We start from the raw sequence: 12,897 nt of genomic DNA on the forward strand, positions 1-12,897 counted from the left end.
ACACACTTAAAGTACACACACACACACACACAATTTTCCAAAAGAATCTCAGTGCAGTTAAACTATATAAGCTTAAAACTATACTGATAGTTTTGGGATAGCCTGTATCATCATCATCATCACAATAATCATAATGTATATAATAATGAGAGCTATTCTGAAGTAGAAAGAGCTACCTTTGAGAGCGAATGAGTTCTCTAACACTGGGAATTTCTTATTAGTGCATATTAATTATATAATTATAATAATTATTATAGTGATGAGAAACTCATCACCCCCCAAGGAAGCCCCTTCTACTTTAGAATCTGATTATTACATACTTTTCTCTTGCAACTTAATTTCTATAATTTATAAAATTAAGATACAATGAGGCAACAAGCAAGGTTAGCTGTCTATCTGAAATGAACAGTCAAAAGGCAGTGAGAGTTGTAGCACAAACTCACTCTCCTGAATTGCTATACAACAATACAACATTGAACTACAACATAAAAAGAAAAAAGAAAATCACTGTAAATAATTTTTCTTAGAGATAATCTACCAAATGGATTGTGGAATTTAAAGCAAATCAAAAGAACTTTTGAAAAATGTACTGAAGTGGGATTTGAAAACCAAATAGAGAATATGCAAATGTTTGCAAAGTTAGCAGAGGCTCTTACCTGGGCAGACTGTGATCTCTTCTGCAGAGTTTTTTCTGTCAATGACTGGACTTTTCTTACTGGCCAATTGGCTTAGAGTAATGGAGCTGAAAAAGGACCAAAAGTCAAATTCCAAGTAAAATAAATCAAGAGTAAGCTCAAAATAATGCTGAGTAGCAGTATATTAGACAATATATTTGATAATACAAAATGACAGCATATTTGACACCTGTAATCCTACAAAAATGTAAAAAAAAAAAAAATGTGAAAAGTGATGATGGAAATACCAAGAGAAAAATGTGGAAATACAATAGGCTTGAAACTTCAGTCCCAGAGAAATCACTACATAAAAAGGAACTCCTTCTAGAGAACTTACAAAGGAAGGTTGAAGGGTAAGCACTGCCTGTGTGCATCAGAGAAGGCAAAAATCTCCACTCCAATCTAAGGATGTCAAAGGTTTGTTTTATATTGCCTATCTCAGGTAAGCCTGAACATTGCAGTGATTTGTACACTCAGAGCAAATAACTTGAAGAGCTTCCTGACATTGCACTAGCTTCTTCCTACTTTGCTGTTAATTTCTTTTTTATCTCAAGATACTTCTTTCTAAAGCAGCAAAAAATAGGCTACAACTCTCCAAGCTGCCCTACAGCAAAAATCTGCCCACACAAGTGGAGCATTTTGTGCAGAGTTTAACTATGCATGGCTTCTCCCTATCTGACCTTCTGGTTCTCCCTGCCTGTTCACGGAATGCCATCTTTTCCTGACATAAGAACACGTGGTTTAGTGATGTGGGCATTCAGAGCTGGCCTCCTCTCGCTTCACTGGGCTTTACGATTAGTTTGATCAAGTATGCAAGAAAACACTTAAAAAAAAACCAAAAAAAACAAATCCCCATGTCAACTGAGAACCACAGAGAAGAGAGAACAGCCACCATTGATTCATGATAAATAACTAAATCCTGATAGGAAACCACAAGTGATTTCTCTCTCTAAATAAAACATCTCAAAGCATTTGTTAGAAACCCAAGCCAGGCACAGTTTACTCTGCATGTAGCATCAGGGCTCTATTCAAAGGGTCCATCACAAAACAATTTGCTGACATTTATAAAATGGGCTAATCAATTTGAAGTCAAACCGCATTGCCTGCTACTCCAACTATCTCCTGGTGACAAAGCGTATAATCATTTATTAAAACCTACATCTGCTCTGCACAAAATTCACCACAACAAAGAGGTCCACAGGAAGCAGAAAGCTTTCTCCAGTTAAAACCACTTCCAAAACCATCTGACTAGCCTGAGAATTCAACCAAAGCCATATTTTCCAGCATTGCAAGAAATTCTTCTAAGATGATACACAGGCTATGCTGTCCCTTTGCTCTACCTAGCCAAATCCCAAATAGTTTGAAGGCCTAGCTCAAATTTCAGTGTTTTCCTTGTCTCCTCCAATCTTCTCTGTTCTCTCTCTGGTCAGAGCACTATGTGGACTCATCATCACCATAATAAGAACTGGGCCTGGGGTAAAGTTTGGCTAGATAGAAAAGGAAAAAAAATGTGAGCAAGGATAGATGGGAAGTTAGAATTATCTGTGAAAAGCCCAGATAACACATAAGTTATAACTATGCAGGGAATACTCACCATTCAACCCAAAAAGTAACTCGTAAAATCTCCATGGCTCAGAGCAGTGACTAGTCAGAGGCATAATTTGACAATAACTACCAATAACCAGATTCTATCACACTGTTATAAAGAATTACAACTATATGGAAGCAAAGTATACAGGAAAAATCTGGGAAAGACACCTACCTTTAAGGAGCTTATAAGTTAATCAGGAAGACATGAATAGGAAATAAGGGGAAAATAATACACAACTATATATGGTTGTGTTAAATAAATAGTACAATGGGAATAATCAGTAGGAACCCACAAAATAGAGACTGTCACTAGAAGATGGAAGAATCAAGCTATGAAGCTGAAACTGGGCTTTGAAAGAGAATTGGTACTTGAATGAAAAGTAAAGAAGGGAAAGCACAGAGACAAGGAGAGATGAATTAACATGAAATAAAATTAACATATGAGTACATGAAGAAGGGTTGAAGGGCAAAAAACAGGAAAAGACCATCAAATTGGAGCTATAAACACCATTTTTTTAAAAGTCTCTGTGAAGACTATGCTAGGTGCTATTTAAACAAGATAGACTTCACCCTCAAGAAGTTTAGAATCTAAGGAGGAGGAAGAGACAAGTAGATAGATAATAAAAAAATATCATTAAGTGTGTGCATTAGAAAAATTCAAGGACAAGTGCTGTTCCAAAACAGAAGATCACTATGAACTGATAAAATCAGGCAGTCTTCCTAGAGGAAGTGATACATGAATTGGGCTTTACAGGATGGGCAGGATGCAACAGACTGGGAATGGGAGGAGGAGAGGTATTTGAGTAGTCTGGGATGAAGGGGATGGATTCCAAGCATACGGAACAGAATGAACCACGGCAGAGAAACATGAAAACCCAGTATTTGGGGAAAGCAGAGAACACAATATGTGTGCAGGGAGTCATAAGAAATAACACCTACAAGGTAACATATTTTAAGAAAAAAAGGTTGTCTGAACAAGAGGCAACTACCTCAGTTCTACATTATGTTCACCACTAAAATCCCAAAGTTCCCATCACAGTAAATAATGATTTAAAAAAATGAGAAAATACAGCAAATTATTTCTTTTACCCTAGAAATACAGATTAAGTAGACCAGAAGCCTGCAGGCTATTAAAAAAAAGTGGGAGGGGGGGACCCTGCCAGTAACACAAGTACCACCCAGAATGACCTGAAAGAGGACACTCAGAGACAGAGAAAGTGCTAGGGTTCATATGGCTATATATCTGTGATGGGTTCTGTTTTTCTTGCTTTCTTAAGAGATTAAAAGAAAAGACAGAATTTAGAACTGAAAGTAAAATGAAACTGAAGGGGGGAAAAATCAAGACAAAAGCCTGAGAACAGATAGACCCAGGCCCAGATACAAATCTTTAATTCAAGAAATAAAACATTATGGATGAGTAAATCAAACACTGACCAGTATGAGCGAAATTAGCAGAACCAGGAGATCATTATACACAGCAACAACAAGACTATACAATGATCAATTCTGGTGGACATGGCTCTCTTCAACAATGAGGTGATTCAGACAAGTTCCAATTGTTTACTGATGAAGAAAGCCATCTACACCCAGAAAGAACTGTGGGAACTGAGTGTGGAGCACACATTTTCAGTGTGTTTATTGTTTGCTTACATTTTGTTTTCTTTCCCAATTTTTTTTTCCTTCTGGATCCAATATAAGTATAATGGATTTAACATATATTTTAATATATTTAACATGTATTGGACTACCTGCCATCTAGGGGAGGGGGTGTGGGGAAGGAGGGGATAATTTGGAACAGAAGGCTTTGCAAGGGTTAATGCTGAAAAATTACCCATACATATGTTTTGTAAATAAAAAGCTTTAATTAAAAGAATTAACTTATTATCCCTGAACTGGAAAAAAAAAGGAAAAGAATTGGAAAATGAGTGGATCCCCATCCACTGGGGAATAGTTGAGTAAGTTATAGTATATGAAAGTAATGTAATATTATTCTATAAGAAATGATGAACAGGTTGATTTCAGAAAAGTCTGGGAAGACTTACATGAATTGATGCTGAGTAAAGCAAGCAGAACCAGGAAAACATTGTACACTTTGAGTGTTATGATCAACTATGATACACTTAACTCCTCTCAGTAATAGGGTAATCCAAGACAATTCGAACAGACTTAGATGGAAAATGCCATCTGGAACCAAAAAGAGCACTGCGGAGACTGAATGCAGATTGAAGCATACCGTTTTGACTGGCTTTCTTTTTTATTTTTCCTCTCTTAGTTTTCCTCTTTTGTTTTGATTTTTCTTTCCCAACATGATTCATATGGAAATATGTAAAAAAAAAGAATGTACATTTTTACCTAAATAAATAAAATATTAAAAGAGCATGTTCTGCCTGAAATTCATGATTTTAAAAAAATGAACACAGTATCTCAAGAAATCATAAATAATAATTGTTCAAGACAATTTTCAGATGATGAAATTGAAACTATTTCCACTCATATGAAAGAGTGCTCCAAATCACTATTGATCAGAGAAATGCAAATTAAGACAACTCTGAGATACCACTATATACCTGTCAAGATTGGCTAAGATGACAAGAAAAAATAATGATGAATGTTGGAGGGGATGAAGGAAAACTGGGACACTAATGCACTGTTGGTGTTGTGAACAAATGCAACCATTCTGGAGAGCACTCTGGAATTATGCCCAAAAAGTTATCAAACTGTGCATACCCTTTGATCCAGCAGTGTTACTACTGGGCTTATATCCCAAAGAGATACTAAAGAAGGGAAAGGGACCTGTATGTGCCAAAATGTTTGTGGCAGCCCTGTTTGTAGTGGCTAGAAACTGGAAAATGAATGGATGCCCATCAATTGGAGAATGGCTGAATAAATTGTGGTATATGAAGGTTATGGAACATTATTGTCCTGTAAGAAATGACTAGCAGGATGAATACAGAGAGGTTTGGAGAGACTTACATGAACTGATGCTGAGTGAAATGAGCAGAACCAGGAGACCATTATACACTTCAATAGCGATACTGTATGAGAATGTATTCTGATGGAAGTGGATTTCTTCGACAAAGAGAAGATCTAATTCAGTTCCAACTGATCAATGATGGACAGAATCAGCTGCACCCAGAAAAGGAACGATGGGAAATGAGTGTGAACTGTTTGCATTCTTGTTTTTATTCCCAGGTTATTTTTACCTTCTGAATCCAATTCTTCCTGTGCAACAAGAGAACTGTTCGGTTCTGCACACATATATTGTATCTAAGATATACTATAACATATTTAACATGTATAAGACTACCTGCCATTTAGGGGAGGAGGTGGAAGGAAGGAAGGGAAAAGTCGGAGCAGAAGTGAATGCAAGGGATAATGTTGCAAAAAATTACCCATGCATATGTACTGTCAATAAAAAGTTATAATAAAAAAAATAACTGTTCAGATCCATGAAAAGCAGAAGGCAAAGTAAAAACAGAAAGCAATATAATAACCATCCCCTGAAAGAAATCCCAAAAGAAAAAGTTCCAAGAATGTCACAGACAAAATTCTAAACTATCACATCAACAAAAAAATTCTGCAAAAACCTAGAAAAGTAGTACTTCAAGGATTAAGGAATTATAACCAACTTACACAAAACCTAGTAGCTTCTAGAATAAGCAAGAGGATATTTTGGAAGAGGTACAGAAAGAGAAAAATATTTCTGCACCTGGACACTGTTCATTTTCATTGTTAAACTTATTTCTATACAAAGGGATTTTTTTTTTTTTTTTTTGCTGTCTCCAGATTTTTAATTAGGAGAAAACAAGAAGTCCAAAGGTCAATAATATAACTGGGGAAAAAAGCCAATAAAATGCTCTTAATTGTGCATAGAAGACAAAAGAATCCAGAAAGAAGCCCAGACATACAGGACAATTTTGAAAGTAACATACAGAATTATACACTTTTCCAATAAAGTTATATGAAATGGGACATTGCACATAACATCTTTTTTCTTTTTTCTGCTGTATATATGAAAATGCACTGGGGAAGAAGAAAGGGGAAAAAAATTCTATACTAGAGAAGGACATATATAAAGTAGTAGATGAAAAAAGTTTGGCTAGGTATAATGGAACTAAGAATGAAGGATAATGAAAACTGGCTGTAGAAATTAGGTAACACAGTAAGCAAAGAATCAGAAAAAAAATTTGTTACTGGAATTCCTGGGTCAGAATCCCACCTTATTACTTATTACCAGAGTGATCTGAAGTCCATCCCCTATCCTCCACCCCCAAGTTAGTTTCCTTATCTCTAAAATGAAGGATTTAAGCAGGATGATGTCCAAGATTCTTTCCAGATCAAATTCTAAGATATGAAGACCCTTATAACATCCTGCCCCGATTTCTTGCAGCATTCTTCTTGTTGGTTTCCCTACCTTAAATCCCACCCCACCTTAATCAACTCTCCATTTTACTATCAAAGCAATCTTCCTAAATCACAGATCTCGATGTCACTCACTTATTCCATAAATCAACTCCACTGTACTTAATTATCTGAGATTAAATATAAAATCCTGTTTTTTCTTTTAAAATTTTGTTAAACTGTGAGTTCCATATTGTCTCTCTCCTTCACATTAAAGAAGGCCAATATTTGATATAGGTATATATGTGGAATCACATATCAATTCTTTCCCTGGAGTAGATAGGATTTTCCTTTATAAGTCCCTTGTAGTTGATTTGAATGTTCATATTTCACAGACTAATTTAGCCATCTGGTTACTTTTCAAACATTGCTATTATACAACATTGTTTTGGTTCTCATTTTATTCTACGTTATTTCATGCAGGTGTTTCCACATCTTTCTAAAATCATTTTGCTTATCAATTCTTAAGTCACATATGAAATATTGCCAGAACTTAGCCATTGCCCAATCGATGGACACTCTTTGATTTCTAGTTCTTCAACACCACAGAGTTGTAAACATTTTAGAACATATAGATTCTTTTTCTTTTTTGCTTATTACCCTGAGAAACATTCATTAATAGTGGTATTGCTAGGACAAAGGGCATATACACAATTTTATATTTTTTTGAACATAATTCAGTTCACAATTCTAAAGGTGCATTAGTATCCCAATTTTTCTATATTCCCTCCAACACTTGTCATTTTCCCCTTTCATCATTTTAAACAATCTGATAGATGTGAGATGATAACCCAGAATTGTTTTAATTTGCATTTTTTCTAATCAATGGGGAAAATTAAGTGGCACAATGTATAGGCAGCAAGCCTGGAGGCAAGATGACGACCAAAGTTCAAATTTAACCTCAGATCCTTACTAGCTGTGTGACCCTGGGCGAATCACTTAACCCTGTTTATCTCAGTTCCTCATCTATAAATGAGCTAGAGAAGGAAATGGCAAACCCCTCAAATTGCTTTTCCAAGAAAACTCTAAATGGGGTCATGAAAAATGGGACATTATTGAAACAACCCAACAACAATAACTTAAAGCATTTTTTTCATATGACTATACATTGTTTTGATCAAAAAATGCCAGTTCACGTCATCAGACTATCAACTGGGGAATGAAATTATTCTTATAAATCTAACTCAGTTTTCTATATATTTGACATATGAAGCCTTTGTCCAAAAAACTGTCCATAAAATTTTTTTCTCAACTTTATACTTTCCTTCTAATCTTGGTTACACTGGTTTTATTTGTAGAAAACATTTCTAACTTAATCTAATCAAAATTACCTATTTTACATCCCATAATGCTCTCTCATTTATGAATAAATTTTCCTATCCATGAATCTTATAAAACCTATTTTATTTTTGACAGCTTTTTTTTTAATGTCTAGGTCATGTACCCATTTTGATCTTTACTTAATAAATGATCTAAGATACTTGTCTATATATATCTAGTTTCTGCCATTCTGCTTTACAATTTACACAGAATTTTTTCAAACACCGCATTTTTATATCAAAAGCTTAGATCTTTGTAGTAAACACAATGTTACTATAATAGTCATTACTGTGAATTGTATACCTACTCTTTTCCATTGATCTACCATCCTATTTCTTAGGATCAGAGTTTTAATAATTACCTTATGATAAATACAATTTAAGATCTGTTACTTCTAGATTTCTTTCACCTTTTTTCAACAAATGCTTTGATATTCCATCACCTTTTGTTCTTCCAAATGAATTAATTTTTTTTCCTCAGCTAAAAATAATTTTTGGTAGTTTGATTGGGATGGCACAAAATATGAAGATCAGTTTAGGTATAATTGTCATTTTTATTATATTTAGCCATGAACAATATTTTTCCAATTATTTAAATCTGACTTTATTTGTGTAGCAAGTATTTTATAATTAGGTTCACATAGTTGCTTTAGCAGGTATACTCCCAGATATTTTATATTGACTACTGTTGTTTAAAGAAACTATCATCTAAATGGTCAAAGGATATGAACAGACAATTTTCAGATGATGAAATTAAAATCATTACCACTCATATGAAAGAGTGTTCCAAATCATTATTAATCAGAGAAATGCAAATTAAGACAACTCTGAGATACCACTACACACCTGTCAAATTGGCTAAGATGACAGGAAAAAATAATGATGAGTGTTGGAGGGGATGTGGGAAAACTGGGACACTGATACATTGTTGGTGGAGCTGTGAACGAATCCAACCATTCTGGAGAGCAATATGGAATTATGCCCAAAAAGTTATCAAACTGTGCATACCCTTTGACCCAGCAGTGTTTCTACTGGGCTTATACCCCAAGGAGATACTAAAGAAGGGAAAGGGACCTGTATGTGCCAAAATGTTTGTGGCAGCCCTGTTTGTAATGGCTAGAAGCTGGAAACTGAGTGGCTGCCCATCAATTGGACAATGGTTGGGTAAATTGTGGTATATGAATGTTATGGAATATTATTGTTCTGTAAGAAATGACCAGCAAGATGAATACAGAGAAGCTTGGAGAGAATTACATGAACTGATGCTAAGTGAAATGAGCAGAACCAAGAGATCATTATATACATCAACAACGATACTGTATGAAGATGTAATCTGATGGAAGTGGATTTCTTTGACAAAGAGACCTAATTCAGTTTCAATTGATCAATGATGGACAGAAGCAGCTACACCCAAAGAAAGAACACTGGGAAATGAATGTAAACTGTTTGCATTTTTGTTTTTCTTCCCGGGTTATTTTTACCTTCTGAATCCAATTCTTCCTGTGCAACAAGAGAACTGTTTCGTTCTGCACACATACATTGTATCTAGGATATACTAGGACATATTCAACATATATAGGACTGCTTGCCATCTAGGGGAGGGGGTGGAGGGTGGGAGGGAAAAATTGGAACAGAAGTGAGTGCAAGGGATAATTTTGTAAAAAACAAATTACCCAGGCATGGATTCTGTCAATAAAAAGTTACTATAATAAAAAATTAATTAATTAATTAAAAAAAAAAAGAAACTATTATCTATTGCCTCTTCTTGCAGGGCTCTGTTAGTGATATACAGAAATTATGATGAATTATGTGGGTTTATTTTATATCCTGCTACCTTGATAAAATTGTTTCAACTAATTTCTTAGCAGACTCACTAGGATTTTCCAAGTATATTATATCATCTGCAAAAAGAGAGTGTTTTATTTCCTCATTGCCCATTCTGGTTCCTTCAATTTCTTTTTCTTCCTGATTGCTATTGCCAGCATTTCTAGTACAACACTGAATTATATTGATAATAATAGTTATCTTTTGTTTCACTCCTAATCTTATTAGGAAGACTTCAAAAAATTATCTGTTCCAGGAGATCATTATATACTTCAACAACAATACTATATGATGACCAGTTCTGATGGACCAGGCCATCCTCAGCAACGAGATCAACCAAATCATTTCCAAAGGAGCAGTAATGAACGGAACCAGCTATGCCCAGAAAAAGAACTCTGGGAGATGACTAAAAACCATTACATTGAATTCCCAATCCCTATATTTATGCACACCTGCATTTTTTATTTCCTTCACAAGCTAATTGTACAATATTTCAGAGTCTGATTCTTTTTATACAGCAAAATAATGTTTTGGTCATGTATACTTATTGTGTATCTAATTTATATTTTAATATATTTAACATCTACTGGTCATCCTGCCATCTAGGGGAGGGGGTGGGGGGTAAGAGGTGAAAAATTGGAACAAGAGGTTTGGCAATTGTTAATGCTGTAAAGTTACCCATGCATATATCCTGTAAATAAAAGGCTATTAAAAAAAAAAAAAACTTATCTGTTAAGAGATAATACTTGCTAATGATTTTAGGTAGATTATTGTTGTTGTTCAATCACTTCAGTCATGACCCCATTTGAAATTTTCTTGGAAAAGATACTGAAGAGGTCTGCCATTTCCTTTTTCAGCTCACTTTACAGATGAGGAAACTGAGGCAAATAGGGTTAAGTGACTTGCCATGGTCACACAATTATTAAGTGTCTGAATCTGAATCTTAACTTGGATCTCCATGACTCCAGGCCCATTGCTCTATCTACTGCATCCCCTGCCTGCCCCTTTTAAAGTACATATATGTTATTTTTAAGAAAAAATCTGTATCTACACTTTCAAAAGATTTTAATTGGAATGAATGTCATATTTTGTCAAAAGCTTTTTGTCCATCTATTAATATAATCATATGATTTTTATTGATTTTGTTATAATCAATATAGTTTTAATATAATCAATTGAGTCAGTAGTTTTTATTATATTGAACTAGTCCTGCATTCCTGATATAAATTCCACTTGGTCACAATGTACAATCTTTATGATATAATGGTTGCCTAGGTAGTATTTTGCTTAGGATTTTTGCATCAATATACATGAGGGAAATTTGGTCTACAATTTTCTCTTGTTTTAACTCTTCCTGATTCACTTATTTGCATCACCTGGTTGTTTTAACCCAGATCCTTCCTATCTTTCTTCTTATACTAGATTCCCCCTTCATAAGACTCTATAATCCAGTCACTTATCTTCTTGCTGTTCCTGTCACAAGACCCAACATCTCTCCATGAATTTTCTCTGGCTCTATCACACAGGAAATTCCCTGCCTCCTCATTTCTGCCTTCTGGTAGCTTCCTTTAGAATTAAAATCCCACATTCTACAAGTCACTCCCAAGCCATTCATTTGAGATTAAATGTTTTGTTTGATTATAGTCATTTGCATGCTGGCCTTCTCATGATAATGTGAGCACCCTAAGGATAGGGACTACTTTTGCCCTTTTTTGTATCCCCGGGACTTTAGCACATTGTTTAGTACATTAATGTATATTAAATTAGTGATTAATAAAGTCAGTATGTTAACTATGACATATACTTTCTTTCCTCAAAACAGAGCCTTCTACACATACATTAAAATTGTAAATTCTTGAGGGCAGGGACTGTGTGTAACCCATTTTTATGATCCCTCCACCCCCAAAGAACCCAATAGGATATTTTAAATGTGGATGATACATATTTGGATCAATTTCATCAAAATGATTTCAATTTCTTACAAAATTTCTTTGAAAATATCAAAAGCATCATAAAAATTTTCTTTGCCTTACCCTACTCATAATGTGCTAAGGGTAGAGAAATCAACTCCAAAGCAACACAAGCCAGATATAATCTCACCTTGGTGTTAGTGTCATAACTTCATCTTTTTGAGGTGCATCCTCAGCAAGCAGAACCTGGGAATTCTGCAATAAAATAAGCAATATCTTAAATATATGTATATGAGTCAAACTGGATTTTCTTCTTTCTGTTATCTCATTTTTTCACCCCACCATCAAGCAAAGAAGAAATGAAAGTTATTTGTACTGTATAAGTCAGAAGTAAATGAATGACTTCAGAAAAGCAAATGTCTCTCTTGATGGAGTGGTCAAAGATGGGGAAAAAAAGCATAATTCAAAAAGTAACAATAATTTGGGGGTTACTTTCAATTTGGCTTATAGATTTTTTTTTAAGCATTACTCAACAGAAATAAAACAGCACATCTATAAGAACCTAGAAATATAGCAAGTTAATACACAATCTATCACTATGGTTTTGGTATCATTATGTATGTGATCAGATAACATCTGGAATATCGTGTTCAGTACTAAGCACTTCATTTTAAGAAGAAAATTGACAAAATCAAAGCTTGACCAAAAGAAGGTTACCAAAATGATGAAGATCTGGGAATCATTCATGTGTACAATAACTATTTACTGTAGTAACTGAGTGTCTCACACCCTACTCTGTTTCTGGCACATCATGAAAAGGTCAAGTAACTAGAGATGTTTGGTTTGAAGAAATATTTTTATTTTGGAGGAAGGAGAAATAATAACAAATGATGGTTCTCTTCAAATATGTGAAAGGTTATCATATGGAAAAGAGCTTGGCTGCAGAGATCAAAACTAGGATTGAAATTATGGAAGACAAATTTATTCTCAAAACAAAGAATTTCCTAAAAAATCATAGTTGTCTGAAAATGGAATAAGCTTCCTTACTGTGAGTTAGTGGGCTCCCTTATTGCTTAAAAGTGTTTGACCAGAAGCTAAATGATTATTTGTCTAGACTAGTACATAAATGACTCATCTTTTTTAGATGAACCTCTGGGCTCCCATGACATTTTTAAGAGC

The 12,897-nt window shown here is 34.6% G+C and overlaps 1 protein-coding gene across 2 annotated transcripts in view; it reads right to left on the bottom strand.

The window, feature by feature from the left end:
* The window catches only part of UIMC1 (ubiquitin interaction motif containing 1), a 123,450-nt gene that overhangs the window by 52,247 nt on the left and 58,306 nt on the right, over positions 1–12,897 (bottom strand). For both annotated transcript variants that reach the window (XM_012552973.3, XM_023506547.2), the window contains exons 6-7: positions 11,909–11,973; positions 657–742 (exon numbers count right to left, since the gene is read on the bottom strand). In XM_012552973.3, coding sequence (XP_012408427.1) covers positions 657–742; positions 11,909–11,973 — 151 coding nt within the window. The remainder of the gene's footprint in view (positions 1–656; positions 743–11,908; positions 11,974–12,897) is intronic.

Source organism: Sarcophilus harrisii, chromosome 2, assembly GCF_902635505.1.
Source record: "Sarcophilus harrisii chromosome 2, mSarHar1.11, whole genome shotgun sequence".
NCBI classification, from domain to species: domain Eukaryota; kingdom Metazoa; phylum Chordata; class Mammalia; order Dasyuromorphia; family Dasyuridae; genus Sarcophilus; species Sarcophilus harrisii.